This window comes from Oryctolagus cuniculus, chromosome 4, assembly GCF_964237555.1.
Source record: "Oryctolagus cuniculus chromosome 4, mOryCun1.1, whole genome shotgun sequence".
NCBI lineage: Eukaryota > Metazoa > Chordata > Mammalia > Lagomorpha > Leporidae > Oryctolagus > Oryctolagus cuniculus.
This window is the reverse complement of record NC_091435.1, coordinates 148,473,687-148,499,821: the sequence shown is the minus strand read 5'-3', so window position 1 is coordinate 148,499,821 and position 26,135 is coordinate 148,473,687. Positions and strand designations below refer to the sequence as shown.

General features: G+C 35.7%; 1 protein-coding gene across 7 annotated transcripts in view; it reads left to right on the top strand.

Annotated features, from left to right (window-relative positions):
- DNAJC13 (DnaJ heat shock protein family (Hsp40) member C13) overlaps positions 1-26,135 on the top strand; it is a 161,464-nt gene that overhangs the window by 54,723 nt on the left and 80,606 nt on the right. For 4 of the 7 annotated variants that reach the window (XM_008249240.4, XM_008249244.4, XM_008249241.4 and 1 more), the window contains exons 3-20: positions 2,568-2,643; positions 3,740-3,889; positions 4,291-4,332; positions 7,202-7,402; positions 10,804-11,010; positions 11,100-11,195; positions 11,538-11,629; positions 13,285-13,451; positions 13,557-13,636; positions 13,720-13,889; positions 14,329-14,428; positions 16,135-16,242; positions 16,916-17,071; positions 18,514-18,570; positions 21,149-21,270; positions 23,864-23,939; positions 24,201-24,296; positions 25,039-25,182. In XM_008249240.4, the coding sequence (XP_008247462.3) occupies positions 2,568-2,643; positions 3,740-3,889; positions 4,291-4,332; positions 7,202-7,402; positions 10,804-11,010; positions 11,100-11,195; positions 11,538-11,629; positions 13,285-13,451; positions 13,557-13,636; positions 13,720-13,889; positions 14,329-14,428; positions 16,135-16,242; positions 16,916-17,071; positions 18,514-18,570; positions 21,149-21,270; positions 23,864-23,939; positions 24,201-24,296; positions 25,039-25,182 (2,140 nt within the window). The remainder of the gene's footprint in view (positions 1-2,567; positions 2,644-3,739; positions 3,890-4,290; positions 4,333-7,201; positions 7,403-10,803; positions 11,011-11,099; positions 11,196-11,537; positions 11,630-13,284; positions 13,452-13,556; positions 13,637-13,719; positions 13,890-14,328; positions 14,429-16,134; positions 16,243-16,915; positions 17,072-18,513; positions 18,571-21,148; positions 21,271-23,863; positions 23,940-24,200; positions 24,297-25,038; positions 25,183-26,135) is intronic. The other 3 variants (XM_051818458.2, XM_051818457.2, XM_008249245.4) reach the window with 2 other exon arrangements.

The following is a 26,135-nucleotide window of genomic DNA, read 5'->3' as shown; positions in this document are numbered from 1 at the left end:
TTGTCACTTTTATTATAAAATGTATGATTGGAAAAAAATGGACAGTAGAAAACTGAAAATGTGAAAGGTCTTTTTTAATCTTAATGTGTTAAACTTTAGTCCAGTGGCTATTTATTTATGGTAATACCTGTCTTTTTAGTGTCTTAGTGATTCAAAGTGGAAAACATGATCTTCTCCATTGATGGCAAAAGGCAGTGGATTCAATTTAACAACTATTTTTGATAATGAAATCTCATACTAAAATACAACTATATATTTTTCAGTAACTATAATCAATTATATTAATAAATTTCTAATATTGTAGTCTACTTTCTTTTTTTTTTTAACTTTTATTTAATGAATATAAATTTCCAAAGTACGGCTTATGGATTACAATGGCTTCCCTCCCACAACGTCCCTCCCACCCGCAACCCTCCCCTTTCCCACTCCCTCTCCCCTTCCATTCACATGAGGATTCATTTTCGATTCTCTTTATCTACAGAAGATCAGTTTAGCATACATTAAGTAAAGATTTCAACAGTTTGCTGCCACACAGAAACATAAAGTGAAAAATAATAGATGATTTTTTAAATGATGATGAAATCAGATCAGACCTATTGTCATGTTTAATCCCAGTGAGAGTCAAGTTGGGAATTGATAATTTCTTCTTCTTTTTTTTTTTTAACAGAAGATCAGTTTAATATACATTAAGTAAAGATTTCAACAGTTTGCACCCCCATAGAAACACAAAGTGAAATATACTGTTTGAGTACTCGTTATAGCATTAAGTCTCAATGTACAGCACATTAAGGACAGAGATCCTACATGAGGAGTAAGTGCACAGTGACTCCTGTTGTTGACTTTACAAATTGACACTCCTGTTTATGGCATCAGTAATCTCCCTATGCTCCAGTCATGAGTTTCCAAGGCTATGGAAGCCCCTTGAGTTCTCTGACTCTTATCTTGTTCAGACAAAGTCATAGTCAAAGTGGAGGTTCTCTCCTCCCTTCAGAGAAAGGTACCTCCTTCTTTGAAGACCTGTTCTTTCCACTGGGATCTCACTCACAGAGTTCTTTCATTTAGGTGTTTGTTGTTGTTGTTGTTTGTGGTGTTTTTTTTTTTTTTTTTTTTTGCCAGAGTGTCTTGACTTTCCATGCCTGAAATACTCTCATGGGCTTTTCAGCCAGATTGGAATGCCTTTAGGGCTGATTCTGAGGCCAGAGTGCTGTTTAGGACATCCGCCATTCTATGAGTCTGCTGAGTATCTCGCTTCCCATGTTGGATCACTCTCCCCTTTATTTATTCTATCTGTTAGTATTAGCAGGTACTAGACTTGTTTATGTGCTCCCTTTGACTCTTAGAACTTTCATTATGATCAATTGTGAACTGAAATTGATCACTTGGACTAGTGAGATGGCATTGGTACATGCCACCTTGATAGGATTAAATTGGAGTCCCCTGGTATGTTTGTAACTCTACCATTTGGGGCATTGTAGTCTACTTTCTTAAAATGGTCTGTTACTATTTTAATCTGCTTTTTAGTAGCTTTTAAATGGAAGGTTTTTTTTAAGCTATTATCACATTTTAGTATCAGAAAAATTGTGTATCTATGTTGTCTAGAACAGTTTAAGAAGCATGGGGGTTACTTGGTTCTCTGAGGTTTCTTCTTGGAAACTGCTTGATATTAGTGCTTTTGGAGAGTGTAATTCTTCCCAGTTTCTTAAATTTTTATATAAAGGGGCTGGCAATCTTTATTTTCAAATTTATTAGCATAGGGTTTATGTAGCATTTTTTATTTATTTTGTGTCTAGGATTATGAATTCTTTTTGTTCTCAATTTTGTTTTTGTGTTTTCTTATAGTAGCTAATATTTTATCTGTTTTAATTTTTATATCCAAAGACCTAATTCTTCAGTTTTCAGCGTTTTTCTAATTGAATTTCCACTCTTATCATGAATTCCTCTCTCAAAAGATTACTAATATTAAAGTTTTTTTTTTTTTTTCATTTCTTCACATGTTACTTTGAGTAAAGGAAATAAAGTGAGAAGTGAAAATTGCTTATTTGTGATGTAGGCTTCCTATTTCTATAAAATTGCAACACTCAAATGTAATAGGTATTTGCTTAAATGGAGATTATTAACATTTCAGGATATGGCTGTGACTGACTAATTGCAGGCCATAGCTTTTCCTTCCTTTCTATTGTGGTTTTGTTGAAAGAAGATTTTGAAAGAATTAGTGTGGAGTATCTTTTTCTTAAGTAAGGTTTTACTTTTTAGAATCTTTCAGCATCCTCAGATGGTGTTCTGTCAGCTTAAACTGAACTAGCATCCCAAACTTGCTTGTGTAAGTCATACTGTTCTACTTAGGAATCTCTATGGTTCACAGTAAAATGTTTGTAGATTTTGACACTAAATGCATTTTACAATGTTTAAAAGCAGGAGAATATAAAACTAAGCCATATTTAGTAAACATTAATCAACTAACATACTTCTATTTACCAAAAATTTTTTTTGGTTGACATCATATACATTTTCTTAAAACGGTCCCTTTTTTAAAAAAACTAAATTTAACCCTCTGTCTTCCTTTGTAGGTATAAGCGTGTCTTTTCAGTTGGGACCCATGCGATTACTACATATAATCCCAATACCTTAGAAGTAACAAATCAGGTAATCGTGAGAAATTGAATTGTTAGGTATTTGTATGAACTACGTTTGAATTAATTAAAAGCCAGGATGTGACCCATTATCCCCTGTCCTGATGTCAGTATTTTAGGATAGAAATGTCAAATCTGATAAGAGGTAATGTGCTTATAAATTGCTTAGTGCTCAGGTCCAAAACTAATAGGAAATGGAGGAGAATGTTCTGCTTTTCAGGCTCTCAAGGGCATAACTTTTTGTATGTTACTATTGATTATAGCCATCTCTCATATATATTTGTAATTAGCTCTTTATAGTTTTTTTTGTTTTTTTTTTTTTTTAATTTGACAGATAGAGTTAGACAGTGAGAGAGAGAGATAGAGAGAAAGGTGTTCCTTCTGTTGGTTCACTTCCCAAATGGATGTTACGGTCGGCCTTGCACCAATCCGAAGCCAGGAGCCAGGGGCTTCTTCCTGGTCTCCCATGCGGGTTCAGGGGCCCAAGCACTTGAGCCGTCCTCCACTGCCCTCCCAGACCACAGCAGAGAGCTGGACTGGAAGAGGAGCGACCAGGACCAGAACCGGCACCTATTTGGGAAGCCGGCGCCATAGGTGGAGGATTAGCCAAGTGAGCCACAGCGCCGGCCCCAGCTGTTTATAGTTTTAAATATAGTTACTGAAACACAGGTTTACACATGTTAAGTCACAAAGCAGTTGATATAAAATACTTGCCAGGGAAGTAGGTCTGTAAAGGCAAGAATATCATGACCATAGAAAAGGGCACACATTTAAAGCTTATTTTTGACTTGCATGAGGTATGAGGCATGTTTATAAATAATCACAAAATTTTATTCCCCAATTTTTTGTACTTTTATTATTATAGTAGCTTCAATGTCGTTAAACATTAAAATTGGAATACCAATAGGATTTTTGTTGTTTTCTCTGGTGCCTCAAAACCTTTAAAAGAATTTGTGTTATTAAATTTCCACAGCATCTAACTTCTTCTAGACCTCTATTTTGTAAGATTTTGCCCGTTTTAATCAGTGGGTATAAAATTAAAACAATGAAAATAAATTTTGGCATTTTTCTGTATTATAGTGTCAGTTGAATTCTTTTCTGTTTGTTAGTGGCCTTATGGAGACATTTGCAGCATTAGCCCTGTTGGAAAAGGGCAAGGAACAGAGTTCAACCTCACATTTCGTAAAGGCAGTGGGAAAAAGTCAGAAACTTTAAAATTTTCTACAGAGCACAGAACAGAACTTCTAACAGAAGCACTGGTAAGAAAAATTCAATGTTCATAAACTAAGTATCTTTTAAGAATGAAAGTTTAGATTTAAGTAGATATTAATGTTCTCAGCCCCTGTATTCACTATGGCTATTTTTTTCTTATTAACCTTTAACTTGACAATGGGAAACTCACTTTTCTGTAATAGAGAGCTTATTAGTCTTTAAAATGCAAATAGAGGACAAAACATTTCATGTTAGTTCATCTATCTTGTTGTTCAGTAAAGTTCTGCAGTCTTCTTATTGACTATCCTTAATCTGTAACTTAAATGATGGTTTTTTTAGTTTCAAAGTTACCAAGTTGGGATTTTAACTTGTTTTAGGTAGAAGGATTGAACTATGTGTCTTCCTAACAATCTGTTGCCGTAAACTGTGGTTTTGTTTTCTCTTTCAGAGATTTAGAACTGATTTTTCAGAGGGGAAAATCACAGGAAGGGTAAATATTTAACATTTATTAAAGTGTATTTTATTTGTTCAAATGTTGCTCTTTATTGTAGAAATCATTCTATATCTGTGTATTCTTTTGTGGAAGACAGAGTGTATATGTGTGGTGGATGAATATACCTTAACTGGAAACTCAAATATGAAGAATTAGATTTAAGACTTTTAATACTGGTAGATGGGAAAAAAGTCATCAGGGAAAAAAAACAAAGACAACTGTTTTTATCATTCAAAACAATTCTGTAGCCACTCAGATAGTATTGAGTATTCTAAATAATAACGTAGTAAGCATCATATTGATAATAATGTTTGTGGGAACACACAATACTTGGCGAGTGGAGGAGTTTCTTGTTTCTGAAGTATTAAAGTTTTAAAAAGCTTAGGACATATGGAAACTGTCTTGGCTGAATCTTGGTGTAGTGTGGTACACTGACAGCTTTGGGGAAAGTCATCTTATTAAAATCTTGACATCCCCAGGCCCTCTTGTTATGCTACAGCAGCATTCACACTAAATCAGAAATTTCTGGAGAGAGTGGGAGTTTGTGCTTTTTTCACTCTCATAAAGTACTGTATTTCTTTCCATGGGCAAAACAGTGTCTTTTGACAAAAGGCAGGAACTGAATTCTGGCATCAGCTCTCCCCTCCATTTTTTAAGTCCTCATCCTTTCTATGGATATCCTACTGCTTATTTGATCATCCAGAGGCCTCTTTGATCTTAGTGCTGGTAATTTACTGCTTACCCAGAATCCATATGAAATAGTTTAATGGCAATTGGCGACTTGCTTGTTTCTTGTTCCTGATGAGCTGCAGATTTCTAGGAGTCACTACTTGATGTACTTATTTTACTTAGATGTTAGCAGGCAAAATTTCCCTCTATCTTATTAGTTTGGAAAATAACTGCTTCCAAAAGTATATCTAGGTATTTTGTTTATAAACTCCCTTTTACATCAGCTGACTTTTCAAACCTTCTGTGATAAAAGCAGTATCTCTAGGAGATGGCTTGAAATATAATTCATCTAATATTGTGAGTAAGGGACTCAAAGTGACACCCTGGCCTCCCTAAGAAAAGTTTAGATTCTATTCCAAATGCTGTGCTAGCTAAACAGTACTCTTGGATAAGTTGAATTTGGCCCTAACCTAAGCCCTTCAGTTGCCTTAAATATAATCTAAGTTGGGGTCTCCTGAAGTCCTTGCCTGACCCCTGCCATCCTAAGAAATGATGATTTGTTCCCGTTAGCACTGCCCATTGATGGTGGTTGAATATCAGCTGAGAGGAATGGAGACTATCCAGTAGAGTGAGTTTGAGATATGTAAATAGGCATAGTTGGGAAAGCAACAACATTTTTTTTGGTGGCCTCCCTGCCACCCTGTTCATGAAGGAGAGGCATGGCATTGATCCATCCTTCACTTCAGAATCAAGGCTTTAACTATATTCTTAGGTTTATCTAGGCCCTTTTTTTCTTTTCTGCAGAATATTTTTTATGGAACTCTACTGTGCAGGACACATCAGTAATGCTGAGGGGACTTGATGTGATGTGATCTGATGAACATCATTGCTGAGTTTAGCGTTGGGATGTTAGTGGAGCTGTTCGTTACTTATTGCCTTACTCTCTTCTGAACACTACATGAGAAATTTTTTTTTTCCTTGTAGTACTCTTGAGCAGCTGGTTTATTTTTACAGGAAGAATTGTGTTATTGATCATGTATTCTTCATATTGATGGCTGAAGGCATTGTGGCATTTGAGTGAGGGAGGGGATATTGTTTCACATTTGTTCTTATTTTCTCTGCCTCATTTTTATTTATTTTAAATTCAGTTTCTTCTATATCACTCCATTTTGCTCATCAGCCTAGATTGTTTTTTTAAAGAATAAACTTAGATAATAAGTGGATGTTGACCATTGTAATAATTTCTGATTGTCAGGTGCCTTAATCTGCAAAGGAATGCTGTTGTCTAAGTGGAATTTCACTTGCTAATGAAATCAAAACTCTAAAAGATAACTTTCCAATAGTGTAGTTAGAAACACCTAATGTCAGATATAAACTTCGGCATTTTTTGTTTATACATAAATAAAATGTACATTAATATACCAAGCTGGGTTATTTAAATTGAATATTATGTTTCCTGAAATGTGACTTAGTTCTTTTTGGTATATGTATTTAACTTGAATTAACAGTCCATCAACACAAAATTGAAATCTTTTTCCCTAAAAAGAACTCTTTCAGAATACATTTCTATTTAGGATTTCCTTGTAAATTTACATAAGAGTGGCTTAAAATTGTTTCACAAAGTATAATAACTAAATCTTTGTTAATTAAGAAAGAACTTGTGTCATCATGTGGCACAGTGAGTTAAGCCACCTCGTTCAACTGTGGCATCCTATATGGGCGCTGGTTCAAGACTGCTGCTTTACTTCTGATCCAGCTCCCTGCTAATGCACCTGGGAAAGCAGCGGAAGATGGCCCCAATTCTTGGCCCCTGCACCTCTGTGGGAGGCCCAGAAGAAGCTCTAGGCTCCTGGCTTTGGCCTGGCACAGACCTAGTAGCCATTGTGACCATTTGGGGAGTGAACCAGCAGGTGGAAGATCTCTCTTGTTATCTCTGTCCCTCCTTCTGTAACTCTGCTTTTTGAATAAATAAAAACAAATCTTAAAGAAAAGAACTTTCTTCTGTTAGAATGAACATTCTTAAATAAGTGCATACCCTCCAATAACTAAAAGTAATATTTTTAACAGTTTGGGTAGTAGCTTTAAATATTTATAATGTTTAGAGTTTTGGTTGTTTCAGTACTTACTGATACATTAAATGTACTTTATTTAATGGTAAACTTAATGAATGTAAAAGTAATACTGTTTGTTTCTCTAGAGATATAACTGCTATAAACATCACTGGAGTGACACAAGAAAACCTGTAATTTTGGAAGTAACTTCTGGAGGCTTTGACCAAATTAATCCTGCAACCAACAGAGTACTCTGTTCCTATGACTACAGAAATATTGAAGGCTTTGTAGATCTATCTGATTATCAAGGAGGATTTTGCATTCTTTATGGTGGATTTAGTAGATTGGTAAGTACCATTTTTAAAGACATTGACCATTTGAGGCAAAGTGTGCTTTTTATACTTCATTTTCATTTTAAAATGTAATGTGAGTCATCTGAAAAGATGTATTAAGAGTGAAGACTTTGGTTTCAGAAGCACATGAGGTTTAATCCCAATTTGCTACTCTCTCAAATAATATGTAATAACATAGTTTTTTTTTAAATGAGAATTGGATGTTTTTTGTAAAATGCTTTGTATGGTAGATGAGTTAGTGTTCAATAAAGTTGATTACAGTTGGTTTTTTTCCTCTTAAAAAATACATACTTACTCATTAGAGAGGCAAACACACAGTGTGCTCCCCTGTAGTAGTTTATTCCTCAAATGCCTTCAATGGCTATGGACTGGGCCTGCAGGGATCCAAGTACTTGAGCCATCACCTGCCTTCCAGGGTCTGCGTTAGTAGGAAGCTGTAATTGGAACAAATACAGGACTTAAACACAGACAATATGATATGGGATGCACACATCCCAAGCTGCATCTTAACCACTAAGCCAAATGCCCACCCTGGTTATTTTCATTGTTATTAATGGAATACATGAAAGTTTCTAAGTTTTCTTTTAAAAATTAATTTGAAATCTGATAGTCCTAGCTTTTCATAATCTGAAATCTGAGTATTCATTGCAACTTCAAATTTAGAATCCACTTCATGGTGTTTTTTTTTTTTTTTTGACAGGCAGAGTTAGACAGTGAGAGAGAGAGAGAGACAGAGAGAAAGGTCTTCCTTTTTCCTTTGGTTTACCCTCCAAGTGGCCGCTACGGCCAGTGCGTTGCGGCCGCCACGCTGCGCTGATCTGAAGCCGGGAGACAGGTGCTTCCTCCTAGTCTCCCATGCAGGTGCAGGGCTCAAAGACCTGGGCCATCCTCCACTGCACTCCCAGGCCACAGCAGAGAGCTGGACTGGAAGAGGAGCAACCGGGACATAATCCGGCCCCCCAACTGGGACTAGAACCCGGGGTGCTGGCGCCACAGGTGAAGGATTAGCCTAGTGAGCCGCGGCACCAGCCCATGTTTTTGTTTTAAAATTCTAAATTATTTATAAGTAAGTTATGGGAGCTAGAAGTAGTGACTTAAGTTTCTGGGGCATGTTAATCATTAATAAAAGCTGAACTATACATGGTGACCTTTTTAATCTTTAAAAATAATCCTGCCTTCCTTAATAAAATTTAACCTGTAGATCTCAAAGGTGAGCTACGAACGGTCTCCAGATGGAGAGGCACAGTTGAACCTCCATAATTAAGATTGTTTTCTCTTGAGTTTAATGTCTGTAGCTACTGTAGTGACCTGAGAATACTAATACAAGGTTTCGTGTTTTGTGGTTGAGGTATCCTTCCTTGAATAGCAGAGCCAAGGCAATCCTGGAACTTTGAGAGATGGTAGCAGATAAACAGAATAATGGGAAACTGGGTAATGTGAGTTACAAAATAAGTTACTTTTAAGAGTTTTAAGGCCTTTTTCCATCCTAGATTTCACTATTTCCCCATTTAGGGATACCATTGTTAGTCTCACCTGGGAACACACAATGAGATACTTTTTTGGCTATGAGTGTTTGTAAATAATGAAGGTCTGGCCCAAAGGAAAAATTGTGTTTTCTATCCCACCGTACTGCAGCCTATAGTCTGCTGTTGCAGTGCTGCCCAAAGGCCAACTGTCTTCTAGGCAATGGAAGTTTGAATTTTTAACTCCTTGATGGAAAACATGGTCAGTTACAGGAACATGGCCTTTTAGTTCAACTAAGCAATACAATGGAACAGTAAGGTGAATATTAGAGGAGAATTGTTTGATGCCCTTATTGCCAGCATTTCTTACTGCTTGAAGGCAGCAAGAAGGTTTATATGAGAGATTTGAACAAATGTTGATACTTGCAGAGGATTCTGGAACAAATTCCGCACAGATACTGGGGGACAACTGTATAGTCTTTGCCTTTTAAAAGACAATGGTTAGGGGCTGGTCTTTGATACAGTGGTTAAGATAGTGCTTGGGACATACACATTCGGAGTTTCTGCATTTGTGTTCTGGCTGTGCTTCTGATTCCAGCTTTCTGCTAATGTGTACCCTGGGAGGTGGCCTGATGACTCATTTGACTGGGTCCATGCCTCCCTTGTGGAAGACACAGATTGAGTCCAGGCTCATGACTTGAGTCTGGTATAGGCTGTTGCAGGCATTTAGAGAGTGAACCAGTGGATGGAAGACCTTTTTCTTTCTCTCCGTTTCACTGTCTATAACTCTACTTCTCACATAAATAAATAAAATCTTTTTTAAAAAAAAGTAAATAAAATTTTAAAAAAGAGGCACTTAAAAAATAGGTTAATTAAATTTAGAGAGAGAAAAAAAAAACTCAGTAGTTAAAATAAATCAGTTTACTACAAATAAGAACCACAACAGATTTATTCAGCCAGACTTTATCTCATACCTCCTGATATATGGTGACTTAATTTTCCAGAATTTTTTTTTTTTTAGATTATTTTTTTGAAAGGCCGAGTTACAGAAGGAGGGAGAGATGAAAAGAAATCTTCCGTACAGTGGTCCACTCTTCAAATGGCTGCAGTAACCAGGGCTGGCCCAGCTGAAGCCAGGAGCTTTGTTTGGATCTCCCACTTGGGCCAGCTTCCACTGCTTTTCCCAGGCACCTTAGCAGAAAACTGGATTGGAACTGGAGCAGCTAGCTGTGTGACTGGAAGCAGCCATAGAGGATGTTGGTGTCACAGGCTGCACTTAACTGCAGTTTAACTCACTGCGCCACAACCATTGGCCCCAAAATCAGGTTTTTAACATGGTCTGATCCAGTGTTTCTCAGCAGGAGCTATGGACATTCTGGCCAGGACACATCTTTTTGTGTGGGACACTTGTGTACTACACTTCCCAAGATATTAGCATTTCTGGTCTGTGGGCACTAAAGGCAAATAGCAACACCTGCCTTATCCTTACCTTTCTAAATACAGCCATGGAAGTTGGTTTATAACATCAGTAGTTCAACCGCTGGTAAACATTTAAACATTCTTTAATACAATCTTGCAAGGAAACCCACAAGGTAAAATAGATTAAATCAAAGCTGCCTTGATTGAGTTGGGATAATTTTGCTCATGCAGTACCCACCCCTCTGTGCCTTGTCTGAGGTTCTGTGGGGTTCAAAATTAATAAGGTAGGTTCCATTAACTGAATTAGTTGCAAGGCTCTGTGTCCCAGACTTTGTGATTTTAATTTAGTAATAGTTTTTCAACTACAGCATTACTGCTTATTTACCTTTGGTAAATTCTCTTTCCTCTTTTTTTCTAGAATTGCTACTTTAATCTCTTTCCTATGAATTGATTTAATATGGTTGTATTTTAATTGTTTCAACCCTGACTTTTTTAATTTCAAAATTTGTGCAGCATTTATTTGCATCAGAGCAAAGAGAAGAGATAATCAAAAGTGCAATAGACCATGCTGGCAACTACATAGGTATTTCATTGCGGATTAGGAAAGAACCTTTAGAATTTGAGCAATTTTTGAATCTTCGCTTTGGAAAATACAGTACTGATGAATCCATCACATCTTTGGCAGAGTTTGTGGTCCAAAAAATATCACCTAGACATTCGGTAAGAGCCATATGTTCCAATGAAAATCTTCACCTGACTTGTTTTCGTTTAGTAATTTTTTGATAATGTCTCAATTTTGTTGTTTGAAGGAACCTGTAAAAAGAGTTCTAGCACTTACAGAAACATGTTTAGTAGAACGAGATCCAGCTACCTACAATATTGCAACGTTGAAGCCTTTAGGAGAAGTAAGTTTCAGCATTATTAGTTTAAATAAAATTTCTTCCTATTGATGAATTGATGTAATTTTCTGTACTAATATTTACTTATGCCTAAAGAATGGGGCGCAGGGAAAATGTTTATTAAATTTTTAATATTTGTATTTATTGGTATTAAAGAATGACAAAGTTTATTTTTTGAGTATGTAAAAAAAGGAACTTTTTATAAGTAATTGTAAAATTTGAGGCTTTAAGACACCTCTTAACTGATGTTATAAGCAAGTTACATTTTTAAAAACTGACTTCAAAAAATAAAGTATGTACAGTTTTTATAGTGAAACACCATGAAAGTAAACTTCTTGTTTTTATTAGGTATTTGCATTGGTTTGTGACTCAGAAAATCCACAGCTTTTTACCATTGAGTTCATAAAAGGGCAAGTTCGGAAATACTCTTCAACAGAAAGGTATTTTTAAAAAATTTTCCAACCTTTTGAGATCCTAGCCTGTGGAAGGTGAGGTGCTTGATCATAGAGGATAAACAAAGATTTTAAATTTAGATCTTCAAATTATTTAACTTGAGAAAAGATTTCATTGTACATTTAAAATGACTTCATTATTTTTCACATTTCTGAAGACAATGAAAATGTTGATTTCATTTAAAATGAAATTATGAAAATAAAGTATTTATGTAACTTTTTTTTTTAATTTATGTGAGAGACACATAAACCACCCATTGATTTACTCCTAGTTGCCCACACTGGCCCCTGATTTGGGTCCATGCTGGGAGCTGGAAACTCCTCTGTGGGCAGAAGAGACCCAGTTACTTGCATTGTCATCATTACATCCCAGGGTCTGCATTAGCAGGAACTTGGAATCTAGGTATTGAATTCGGGCACTCAAGTATGAGACATGGATGTAATGTTTGTCTTCACCACCGTGCCAGATATCCACTACTATTTTATAATATTTCAAAATAGTACCTGTTACTGCTGTTGTTTCAGATAATAGCAGCAAGCTACTTTTCTATAACTACACTTGGAGTTAGATATTTATATAGTAATATTGTAAGCTAGTTACCAGTTTTCTAGTGGCATATGCTGGCACATTTTTATATTCCTGTCACCTGGCTTTTCTTATGAGCTGCCACAACTCATATGTTGCTGTAAAATAGACTTGGTTGTAATGCTGTTCGGCTGTGAATGACTGGATTTCTCTTTATGTACTAAGCTTTTCTGATGAGATTGGTATTTGTTACATTCCAGGTAGTTCTTTCATGCTGTTATAAATAGATTAAGATTGAATCTGCTTTTTAAATTACTCCAAACAGTTCTGGTATATTTTGCCACTGTATACAATACAACTTTATTGAATTTTTTTTTGACATCCCATAGTATGACGCATAACTGTTTTCTTACTTTGGAAAGTTTTCTAAGATCAACAAGACTGAAATTTTAAACAAAAGAGTATTTTCTTTTTCTGTCACTAATTAAAGGGAACAAAATGATGTATCCATATATATGGGGATATCAGTAGATGGACACAATGTTGGAAATCATTGTAGTACCATTAAGCAACAGAAAGAGCTGAACTAATCACTGCATCAACTCGAACTTCAGAGCATATGACCAGTTAAAACAGGACACATAAGATACCTATTATATAATTAGGTTTTTACAGAATTTAATACTATTGAGACAGCAGATCAGTGGTTGCTGAGGGTTGGGGAACTTTTTGCAATTGGGCAAAAGGAAACTCTTGGTGGTTATGGAATTGTATCAGAACTGGATTGTGATAGTGATTGAACAGCTGTATAAATTTACTAAAAATTAGCATACTGTACGTTTCAATTGTGTGAATTTAATGATTTGAAAATTAGACCTGGATAAGGCTGTTAAAAATAGTCTTTGAAAAAGCAAAATAAACATAGTTACAATGCTTTTCTATCCCCAAGGTGAAGAGCTGGGACAAGCATTAGAGCTGTAGACTCTCTCTCTCTCTCTCTGTGATCCCATTATATCCACATTGTGTCCCTGTGCAAGCTATAGGCCTGTGTTACTTCTGAATCAAAATCCCCTTTAATTGTCAATCCCAAAACCTTCTTTCTTTTAACCTTGTGTAGAGATTCCTTATTAGCAAGTTTGCTGGATGGAGTACGAGCATCTGGTAACCGAGATGTTTGTGTAAAAATGACACCTACTCATAAAGGTCAGCGGTGGGGATTGTTCAGCATGCCTGTTGATGAGGAAGTAGAGAGCCTTCATCTCAGGTTCCTAGCCACACCTCCAAGTAAGTATTTCATTATTGCATGTCAGCCCATCTACTTATCGATAATTATAAATTAGGAATGCAAACTTCTGAATCTTCTTTTTGCACCTTTTTATTTTCTTACAGATGGCAACTTTGCAGATGCTGTATTCAGATTCAATGCTAACATTTCATACAGTGGAGTTCTACATGCAGTAACACAGGATGTAAGATAAATAGTGTCACAATTTGTTTATTGTTGTTAACTTTGGGTATGAGAACTTTTTTGAAGTGTTCTTTCTTCACCTAGGGTCTCTTCTCAGAAAACAAAGAAAAACTGATTAATAATGCCATTACAGCGTTGTTGTCCCAAGAAGGGGATGTTGTTGCTTCAAATGCAGAACTGGAGAGTCAGTTCCAGGCAGTGAGGAGGCTTGTAGCTTCCAAAGCTGGTTTTCTAGCCTTCACTCAGCTTCCCAAGTAAGTTGTCTTTTGAAACTTCACTTAGAGATTCTGAGCAATTCCAAGTTTTAAAGAGCAGTTTTCCTCTTTGACCAACCCTAGTACTTTTCATATGGTGATGAAAGTTTTTGATTTTGTTACAAAAAGTAGGAAAAGGAGATATGTGGAAGTGAGGGAATATGTTGGCCCCACACTCCAGTCATATTGCTGGCTTTTGTTTCACTGAGTTTGAATGGGAAATTATATGCCTTTTGGTTTGAGTTAGCCTTAAAAAATCTTCCCTTCTCAAAAGACACTTAAGAAAACTAGTAAGCTTCAGAGGTAGAATTCAGAATAACATAATTGCTACAGTAATATGCAGTAGAAACTTAGGATTACTGATTATGTTACATTTTAATAGTAAAATATTTAAGAAGTTCTGATGCTTTTTTTATGTGTTTGTTTTTTGTTCCAAAAGATTCCGGGAGCGTCTTGGAGTGAAGGTAGTGAAAGCACTCAAGAGGAGCAACAATGGAGTAGTCCATGCAGCAGTTGATATGCTTTGTGCCCTGATGTGTGTAAGTAAAATTTTTCTGAAGAAAACTTATTTTACTTAATTTGTCTGGTTATTTTATTTTCCACAAACCCCACTCTTCCTTTTACCAGTTAAGTCCCTATTTCTGTGTGTCCTAAGTTGTTCTCGTAGACATTTATTTATTCAGATACCATTTACTTAGCACAGGCTACATACCAGGCAGTGTTCTGTGTGGTAGAAATAAAAATGATTTAAAGCAAAGTTTTCTTTCCTTCAAATTTCTGACAGTAAAGTAAGACATATGAATGCAGTATAAAGTAGTAGGGGCCATGGGATACCTGAAAAGAAGCACTTTCTTTTTGTTTGGTGGGAAGTGAGGAAGGTCAAAAATTCTGAGCTAGTCTTTCTGGAAGATGTTATATCGGATGAGGTAGGTATCTTCTCAGCTTTGGGAAGACTTTCCAGGAAGAGGAAACAACATACAAAAGCATGTTTAGGAAGCAACAAATAAGTAAAGTATGGTTGAAGTGCAAATTATACATTTGGGGGGGGGGTGGTAATTAGAAGTTGGAGCTATAGTCACAAAAAACTTCCTGTATCAGACAGAGGAGTAGATTTTTAACCTTTTGTAAGGAATAATTGGAGTTTTTTTCATTAAGGGAGCAGTCACATGATTAGGTTTGATATTACACTTGATCTTAGCCAGAAGACCAAGAAACAATTGATTAAGTTTGATTTTAGAAGATCTTCTCTGGTGGTATGTGGAGAATAGTTGAGAGGTAAGGTTAGAGGCAGATAAAGCAAATAATGTAACATATGAGATGCTGAGCTTGGCCCATACAGAGACTGAAGAAGAGGCAGATTTGAAAGTTGTCTTGAGTGGGAAAAAATCTAATTTGATGACAGCTTTTATAGAGTGAGAGACTATTGTTTATTATAAGCTTGAAGGTTCTGATTTCTCTCAGTTTGTGTGCGTACTGTCTTGGGACTCTGCCTTAAAGTATTTTAAGCGAGCTTAGTGCAATAGAACAAATAGAGGTAACCACTTGTACTCATATAAAACTTTGCATTTATTCCCAGAAAGTGCATTACAGTTTACCTATTTTATTATCTTTATTGTCTCAAATAATTCAGTGAAAAGATTTAAATAGCTAGAACATAAAATAATAGTGTGAACAAGCATATTGAGTCTTTATTACATTTTTGATATACTGTGTATTTTATATGAGCTATCTCATTTAAACTTCATAATAATCCTATAAGTACTGTTAATCATATGTTATAGCTGAGGAAAATGTGGCCTAGAAAGGTAAAGTAATTTACCTTGCCTAAGACCTCCCAATCATAGTAATACACAGTTACTCCAACGGTCAAGAGAATTACTTTTAAACTAGGAGGGATTTGTTGCTAATTTTAGTGCTTGCTTCTAAATGTTCAGTTTTCTCATTGCAAATCTGACATATAAAATTAAGTGGTGAATTGTTTTTTAATAAGGAGGTCTGTGACTTTTGAGAGAGTATCTCATTTATTAGAATATTCAGCTTTTTGTTGAGCAAATTATCTGTGAAGTCTGATCAAACTGAAGGAAAATGCCATTTCTGCCTACTTGCCTTGAGTTTTCTTTCTGCCTTGTGCTTCAGAGGCTATGGTTTTAATGTTTCCAGTGTGTAACAGATATTCTATAAATGACTTGTGTGTGATGCTAGCACAAGGGACTACTTTTGAATTATTACTGTTTTTAATCAATAGCCCATGCATGATGACTATGACTTAAGACAAGAACAGCTAAACAAAGCTTCTCTTCTCTCTTCAAAGAAGTTTCTGGAAAACTTACTGGAGAAATTTAATTCCCATGTGGTAAGTTATAATTGACTTGCCTTTGTGAGAAGTACTGTACCATTATTGGAAGAAATTCTTGAAGTACAACATGGGTTGTTCAATTGCAGGCTCCACATTTGGTCAGTATTGTTGGTTGCAGTTTAGTTTGATCACTAATAGTAAAATAATCTTTGAACTACATCTATTTATCCAAGAAGAATACATTGAAAAGCCTTTATATTTAATCAGTGATATTCCAGATTTTTGTTTTTTCTCATTCTTTAACAAATTTTTTATGTGAGACACTGCTCTAAAAAAATTAAGGCTTAGTAGTCTTCAGTCACTGGTAACCATTTTGGAGATGGTCATTATTATAACATCTAGAAGGAGCATGAACAAATTGCCAGTTTTGCATAGATTGTCAAAAGTTATTTGTACAGATACCTATTAACCTTAGTTATACACATTTGGAGAGTTTTAGTTACTGTCCTAATATTTGACTGAATTTTGATTATATTCCTTTTAAGGATGATGGACGGTTTATATTAGCAAAGCAAGTACTATTTATGAGTCATCAAACTTTGAACTTCATGTTGAGAAATTAAAGTCAGTTTTTGTGTCTGGCATACAGAATAGGAGAAAGGACCACTGCTAAATTTTACTGAAGAATCTTATCTCTGTGTCTTTAAGGCAATTTATTGCTTTGTTTTAGGATCATGGAACTGGTGCCCTAGTTATTAGTTCACTCTTGGACTTCCTTACGTTTGCCCTGTGTGCTCCATATAGTGAGACAAGTGAAGGGCAACAATTTGATATGCTCTTAGAGATGGTAGCATCCAATGGAAGAACCCTCTTTAAACTCTTTCAGGTGAGAGCTCGTATTTTTATCAGAGAAGAATTAATTTAAAATAACTGCTTTTTGAAACACAGTGTTTTTAAAAAATATTATATGCATGCTTCTATATTAATGACAACTGTGGCCTAATACCTTATCTTAGAACATTTTAGCCCACATATTCCGTCTGTGTGTGTGTGTGTGTGTGTCTGTGTGTGTTTACTCTCATTTATTTGAAAGGTAGAAAGAGAGCTTTCATTTACTGCTTCATTCCTCAAATGCCCACAACAGCCAAGGCTAGGGAAGATCAATGCTAGGAGCCAGGAGCTCATTCTGGGTTTCCACATGGGTAGCAGGGACCCAAGTGCTTGAGCCATCACCTGCTGCCTTCCGGGGTGTGCATTATTATCAGGAAGCTGGAACTCAGAACACAGCTAGGACTCAAACCAAGGCACTCTGATGTAGTGTCTTAACCATTAGGCCAAATGCCTACCCATCTTGGTGTTTCATCTAGAGCTGTATTGATGGCTAATGGCCACTGTTTTGAATGAATGCTTTTCCATCTCAGAAGTAGTGAAAAACCCAGTTTTTTTCTGAGGTAGGACCTTTTCTAGATTCCCAAATAAGATGGGCTTTAGCGGACTGTTAATAAATACTGGAAAACATTTATATACATATGTGTTTATACAAAGGAGATTCTAAAAGTTCATAGAAAAATGAAATTTAGGCCGGCACCGCGGCTCAATAGGCTAATCCTCCGCCTGCGGCGCCAGCACACCGGGTTCTAGTCCTGGTCGGGGCGCCGGATTCTGTCCTGGTGGTCCCTCTTCCAGGCCAGCTCTCTGCTGTGGCCCAGGAAGGCAGTGGAGGATGGCCCAAGTGCTTGGGCCCTGCACCCCATGGGAGACCAGGAGAAGCACCTGGCTCCTGGCTTTGGATCAGCGCAGTGTGCCGGCCGCAGCGTGCCATTGGAGGGTGAACCAACGACAAAAGGAAGACCTTTTTCTCTGTCTGTCTCTCTCTCTCACTGTCCACTCTGCCTGTCCAAAAAAAAAAAAAATAAATAAAAAAAATAAAAAAAAGAAAAATGAGATTTAAAGATAATGTACATTTTCTGTGAATTTCTTAAAACGCTCATATATATTTATATTTTTACTTAATGTCCTTGTTTGATATGTATTATTTTAATTGTTATATGTATTATGCTCATTTATTTAAATACCAGCTGTTTCCTACTAATATAAACTCTTCATGTTTGCACATCTGTATCTATAAAGCTGTATTGTAAGAATACATAAAATAACTAACCAAATTGTGATTGACTTTAAGATATTTCCTTTAGTTATTTTATGGCTTATACCTTGCATGAACTGTGTATTTTCTTTAAGAGCAACAGCTAAATGTGTTGGAACAAAATTCTTTTTTATTCAGTGATATTTTCTCTCCCCCATTCTCTATCCCCCGCCATTTTAAAGCATCCTTCCATGGCAATTGTAAAGGGAGCTGGATTGGTTATGAAGGCAATAATAGAGGTGAGAGAACAATTTTGAAATTTTGAAACTTACTTGAATGTTGATTGGCTGTTTACTTGAATCTAAGAAATTACCTTTCAGTTTTTTATGGGAAAAATGGAATTAACTGGTTAAGAAAAATAATTTTTAATCTTTAATTGGGAATTAGTTTTAAACTTACTGCAGAAATAATCATCCACAGTAAAACAGGAGTTTGAAGTTTTTGAATAAGTGAAATTATTGAACAGATCTTTTTCTGCATTATTATTTACCTACACGAATTAAAAGCATTCTTTCTTTCTTTGGGGGATGATGGTGATAGTATTGAGATCTTGAAAGACTGTGATTACACCAAAACCTATTGGAGTTATAGAGCATTTCTTATGTTAAGCTATATTTGTAATTGAGTTGTAGAGGTAAGAGCATCTTGTCGTAGTTGGAAGATACTGGTTCTCCAAGGTAGATGCTTTAGCCTTTTGTGTTTGTATTCTTTTTATTTTATTTTATTTTATTTTTTATTTATTTATTTTTTTGACAGGCAGAGTGGACAGTGAGAGAGAGAGACAGAGAAAAAGGTCTTCCTTTTGCCGTTGGTTCACCCTCCAATGGCCGCCGCAGCCAGTGCGCTGCGACCGTCGCACCGCGCTGATCCGATGGCAGGAGCCAGGTACTTCTGGTCTCCCATGGGGTGCAGGGCCCAACCACTTGGGCCATCCTCCACTGCACTCCCTGGCCACAGCAGAGAGCTGGCCTGGAAGGGGGCAACCGGGACAGAATCCGGCGCCCCGACCGGGACTAGAACCTGGTGTGCCGGCGCCGCAAGGCGGAGGATTAGCCTAGTGAGCTGCGGCGCCGGCTGTTTTCTTTTTAAAGATTTATTTATTTAAAAGGCAGAGGGAGGACTTTGATCCACTGGTTCACTCCTCAAATGCACCCAGTAGCATTCCTGGCTTAAGCCAAGAGCCAGGAACTCCAGTTGGGTTTCTTTCACAGGTGGTGGTAGGAGCTTAGATTCTCAGGCCATCATCTGATGCCTCCCAGGTACAGCAGTAGGAAACTGGATTGGAAGTAGCCAAGCGCTCCAGTGTGGGATGTGGGCATCCCAAGCAGTGACTGTGACTTCACATCCAGCACCATGACACCTGGCCTCCTTCCATGTTTTTTCAAAGATCATGGCTGTGAATGTCAGCCACATTCTGTGATGTTCCAGTGACATCATACTGAAATGTTTTTTGAAGTCTTGTATTCTGTTGTCACAGAAATGGTTTAGATGAAACTTAAGAGTATTCCTTTTACCAAAAACAAACATCCTTATTTATTGTGGCACATCAGTAGAGCATACAACTAAGTAATAAGCACAAAGTTAGTATACTTTTAGCTAACTTTTTAATTTTATATATATCTCCGTCGAACTGATAGGAACACCAATATTTGCATTTTTACTATGTATATGTAACCAAAGGCTGATTTCCCCACACTTTGCCTAAGGGGTTCTATACTCAATTTTAGCTTCCAAAGCAAGCACAACATCTTTGACTTTTACATAGTTTGCAATAACCAAGGAGGACCATGAGGCCATATAAAAGTATACATTTGACCTTGATCCACCAATATTTTATTGTTTATGTAATATATATCACTTATATGTTATATACAGAAATGGTCCTTGAGTGCCAGATAAAACCAAAATGCTAACTTTTAGCTTCAGGTACAAGCCATGCATATCAGATGCATAGCCAGTTACTAGAACTGCCATCTATTTATTTACATTTAAATCGTGGCAAGTATCTTGCTTGAGTTATTCTTTTGAGATTGTAAAAACAATTTATGGTCTTTGAAGAAATATTGAGATATACAGGAAAAAAACAATTAAAAACAAATGTCATCCATAAATAACTTATATTAGCATTTTAATTATTTACCATACAGACTGTACACCATTCAAAATGATATGTATGTATATGTACTGTGTTTATATTTGTATACACATTAGATATTCATGTTATAATTGTACTATATACTTTTTTCATTAATATTGTGAGGATTTTTACTTTTTGATAAGATTATTAAAAATTACACTACTTATAATTTGTAGTTCTGTAATCTTTGATTACTAGGCCTGTTTATATCTTGCCCATTGCCAAAATGAGTTCATATAAATAAAGTAAAATCAGAATAAAAAAAACACACTTATATCACATCATCCTTTAAAAAATAAAGAACTATGTTCACTTTCAAAATGAATGTCTCATTAATAAGAGCAACCAGGTTTTCAGGTGCCTTTGGGAGGAGTTGCTAGGTCTCTTGAGACACCTGTCCCCTTTGCTGGCTGACATACACATCTAATTTTTCATATTAAATCTAGCAAAACATAATTTGTATGGTAAATTTATCTGGAAATATTTAAACTTCATGCCAAAGACAACTAATATCCTAAAATTTAACTGTACTATTTCTCATCTATGATAATTTGGATAATTGGAAGTTATGTTTTTAATTTTTTATTCTAATTATTTAAAGATGTAAAATTAGTTTTTTAAAATTGAGTTAGCTTGTTCTAGATTGCTGCTTTAGGGATCATCTTACCCTTTTTCCAAAGGAAGGTGACAAAGAAATTGCTGCAAAAATGCAGGAGCTTGCCCTAAGTGAAGGTGCCTTACCTCGACACTTGCATACTGCGATGTTTACAATAAGCTCAGATCAAAGGATGCTTACAAATAGGTAGGTCATTTAATTTGCTATAAATTAACTTGCTGATTAGAGAATGAATTCAGATAAAACAAACTGAATAAATGTTTGGATTACATAAATGTTTCATTTTATTATGATCCATGCAGTTCTTTTCCTGTCCTTGTAGAAAATGGTGCCCAAGTGATCATTGTCTTCGCCCATGGATAGCTTGAAGGGAAAAAAACTGCTTGCTTTTTTTTCCTGTTATCTTTTGATCAGACTTTGAAACCACAGTTGTGGACTACAAAATGGAGTATAGTAACTGGAAACTTGTGGAGCTGCAGCCATATGCCAAGTTTTTCTCTGTTTCCTGTGACCATTAGACGTGCACATGATCCCATATAAAAACTTGGCATATTTGATTTTCAGATATCTTCAGTCAGTTGGGTACTCTGCTTAAAAAGAAAAGAAAACCTTAAACATATATCTGGCCTAACCTCAGCTTATCTTAAATCTCTTGAGGTTAAACAATTGCCTATTTGATGAATCTTCTTCCTTCTTCTAATAATCATTCCGATAGAAAAACACATAAATCTAGTCATTTATTGCAGGATACATGAATTCTAGCCCTTTCAGTTTTTCTTTATGGTTTCTAGCATGTAACCCTTTCAGCTATCCTAAGCATACTATATTATGACATTAATAAAATCCATGTGTATCATATAAATGTGCTTAATTATAATTTTGACTTCCTAAATAATTGGATATACTGCTGACTTATGCTTACTTTGTTATAATACTGTAAATTTCCTTTCTTCGTCATTTTTGTCCAGTGATTATATGTTGCAGTATGCTACCTTGCTATTAAGTTTCTACTATGTAAGAAGCTGTCTGCATCCCTTACTTGTAAACGTTAACCAGAAAAGTAGTGTTGCATGAGAATAGTTTCATGTAAAAGAAGTTATTTCTCGTATTACTGTCTCATTACCATTGCTGGATGCTTTCATTAAAATAGAAACTATCTTAGGTCTTATTCTATAAATCATGCATGTTAGATATATGCTTATAAGACAAGCAAATTAAAATTAATCAGTTAAAATTCCCTACTGTGATCAATGAGCATATTTATCCAGGAAACATTTTATTTTGGAGAAAATTGCAAAATGTTAGTAGTATTCAAATTACAGTATTAAAATGCTATCAATTTGTTAATAGAAACACAAGTTCATTTGCACTTCTTTTATGAATTACATTATAAAATATTATCTCTTATCCCTGACTGTAGGCTTTTTGTGAACTACTGGTATGATGCTTGCCAAATATCAGTGAAAAATTACAAGCGCAATTACTTTAATATCTCACAGGGATGAACAGTTATAGTAGTGTTCACTTTCTGAAGACAAAGTACAATTTGAATTTTGTTATTTAACTGTTTTTCTGGGAATATAACATGTATAAGTGTGTGTGTGTATGTGTGTGTGTATATATATATATACATACACACATTCATATGTATTTTATATATATGTGTGTGTGTGTGTGTGTGTGTGTGTGTGTGTGTCTCCCTGGGGAGTTATTTGGTCATTTTCCTCATACGGTTTCATGTCCAGTCTTATGGTAAATGGTAATTGAATCCCTACCAAAGCATAGTAGATGAATAAAATAGGATTCCTGCCCATGGGGCACATCCAGGTTAGAAGACAGATGTTATGGGCATTAAGATTAATAAATAATTAAACATGGATTCAACATTCTTCTTGGTTTTTCACTTTGAACCAAAATGTGCTTTTAAAGAATTTTTTTAAACTTGTTTATTTGAAAGATACACAGACAGGCAGATGAGTCTCCCATCTGCTGATTGACTCAACAAATGCCTTCAGCAGCTGAGACTGGGCCAGCCTGTCGCCAGGATCCAGGAATTCAGCCTGGGTCACCCATGTGGGTAGCATGGAACCAAGTACTTAAGTCATTCCTGCTGCCTTCCAGAGTGCATATTGGCAGAAAGCTGGAATCTGGTACAGAACTGTGACTGAAACCTAGAACACTCTGAAGTGGGATGCTGTTGCATTGTAACTGCTGTACCAAATGTCTGTCTCCTTCCTGCAAAAATATGCTTTTTAGCTTTTAGGTGGGGGGTGAGTAGAATAATTTGCGCTAAGTACTTTAGGTCTTTATCCAAACCCCCAAACTGAAAATATTATCTGTCTCTGACTATGGCAAAAAGGTTATATTATAGAAAATAGTAATTGACTTTTGGTTGTGTTCAGCATCCCAGAGAATGTTGTCACTGTGTCAGGACTTGTTATACAAACTAATTGTATCATCAAGTCAAAAGAATTTTTTTCCCTTTCTTTAAGTGGGGTAAGAACTTCTTCATGTTCAGGTTCTTTGGAAATTAGTATTTGAATCATGGAAGCATTTTAACTTGGAGAAAATTCCAAAATGTTATCAATATTTGGATTACTACCTCAAACCCCTTTCCATATTTAAATACTAATTTTAATAATTATTTTTAAAATCAGAATGATTATTTTTATTACAGCTGTTTATTTCTTATAATTATATGATATTTTGTTCTTAAAAATTCCTTTCTGTTCTAGCTGAGATAAAGCAGCAAACCTTTCTCAACGTCTCCTTTTTTCAGACAGCTAAGTAGACATTTAGTTGGACTCTGGACTGCTGATAACACAACTGCAACAAACTTGTTGAAACGCATTTTGGTAAGTTAGTGGAGAAACTGGAAAGATTTGTATATTCTTGCCCAGTAGCATTTCATTGAATCTGTTAATTTATGCTGTTAAATTTGTTTTTGCTGGTTTAAATTGAAAATATGTTTATCATAGGAATTATCGTATAGTAAGAGTTACCCTAAGTAGAAAAAGCATAGCATTAGTTTATTTTGGTTTTTAAGGCTGAATTTTTTTTTTGTGCAGTTGTGTTTGAAATGGATTTTGTGTTTTGTTTTTGTTTGCTGTTTTTAGCCACCAGGCTTGCTGGCGTATTTGGACAGCTCAGATCAAGTTCCTGAGAAGGATGCTGATCGAATGCATGTTAGAGATAATGTGAAAATAGCAATGGTAAATATGGTTGTCCTATGTAATTTTTTCAGGATTCAGAGTGCTGCTACTTGACTCTTCTCTGAAACACACTAATAATTTTAGAAATAAACTAAGAATACACGCATTGAGTAGTAATACTCTTTTTATTGTTAATAACTTTCTTGAGATAAAATTTACATATCATTAATTCACCTGTTTTTAGTGTTTAATACATTAATTTTTAATATATTTTATCACGATCTAATTTTATGAATAGTGCTAATTTGGTTGTATATTTTGTTTCTCTAACTCAACTTGCTGAAGCATTCAGGATTCCTAAAGCAATTTCAAATGTATAGTAGTATTTTACACATAATATGAAATTAATAAATTGATGAGGAAACAAACACTGAAGACTACTTAGAACTTTTTCCTTACAAAATTTTATTAGTTATTAGAGTTTATTATTAGAGTTGAGGTATCCCTGAGAAAATTACATAAAACATCTTTCATGTTCTGCACTTGTAATAATTGAGTAGGTGCATTCTTTTTCTGTCCTCATTCCTCCTCTCCTTCTGTGCTTGTCTCCCATTTGGATCTTGCCATCTCGCGAAAAGAATCATCTTGAAACCTAAGTACAAAAATAAGTTTCATGAAAAAATATACACCAAACCCTAACATCCAATATTGTAGAATGTAAAATAGTGTGTCTCAGTTTAATATAGAATTTCTAAATAAGCTTGCCAACAGCTATGTAATGGACTTTATTGTTATTTTATAGGATCAGTATGGAAAATTTAATAAAGTTCCAGAGTGGCAAAGACTAGCTGGAAAAGCTGCTAAAGAAGTTGAAAAATTTGCCAAAGACAAAGTGGACCTTGTATTGATGCACTGGAGGGATCGGATGGGTATTGCTCAGAAAGAGGTAAACAATATGACCTGCCTTCAGACTTCCAGTACCTCCAGGTTCTAGGTCTGCTGTGGTAAATTCTGTTCTCAGAAGTGGTATTTAGAAATTTCTGACTGACTATTTGGGCTTACAAATTAATTCTGATTTCTATTTCATATACATTTCCTTAATTTATAGTTTTGTGAATTAATAGGAGTTTTAGTTAGGTATTTTAGTATAGAATTCCACTTTTAATTTCTCTTGCATATGTCCCAGTTTTCATACTTTTTATTCCTATATATCTTTTTCTTTACCTTCTCTGGACTTTGTTTTGTACCTGTAGAAGTAAAGACACTCATCTTGTTCAGTGTTTCTATTCAGAGCTAGTCACATCAATGTTTTGGATTAAGACTCACATTTTAAAATTAAAGCTACTGTGTGTACTTAAATTTTATGACATTAGTTCCTCAAATCAAGGTCAGATGTAGAACTGTTTTTTTTCCCATTCTTCATCATGTAGTGTGTACTATAGAACGTAATTCAGTGATGAACACTTTTCCATGATGGATTATGCAGTTGTTAAGAATGGAGTGAGGTGGCCTTGAGAGGCTTACTTGATCTCACGGTTCTTGTTGACTATACTTTTTTTTTTTAAGATCTATTTTTATTTGGGGCCTGCGCTGTGGCTCAGTGGGCTAACGTCTTGGCCTTAGGCACTGGCATCCCATATGGCGCTGGTTCAAGTCCCAGCTGCTCCACTTCCTATCCAGCTCTCTGCTATGGCCTGGGAAAGCAGTGGAAGATGGCCCAAGTCCTTGGGCCCCTGCACCCACGTGGGAGACCAGGAAGAAGCTCCTGGCTCCTGGCTTCTGATTGGCGCAGCTCTGGTCGTTGGCGGCCAATTGGAGAGTGAACCATTGGATGGAAGACCTCCCTCTCTCTGCTTCTCTTCTCTGTGTGTCACTTTGACTTTCAAATAAATAATAAAT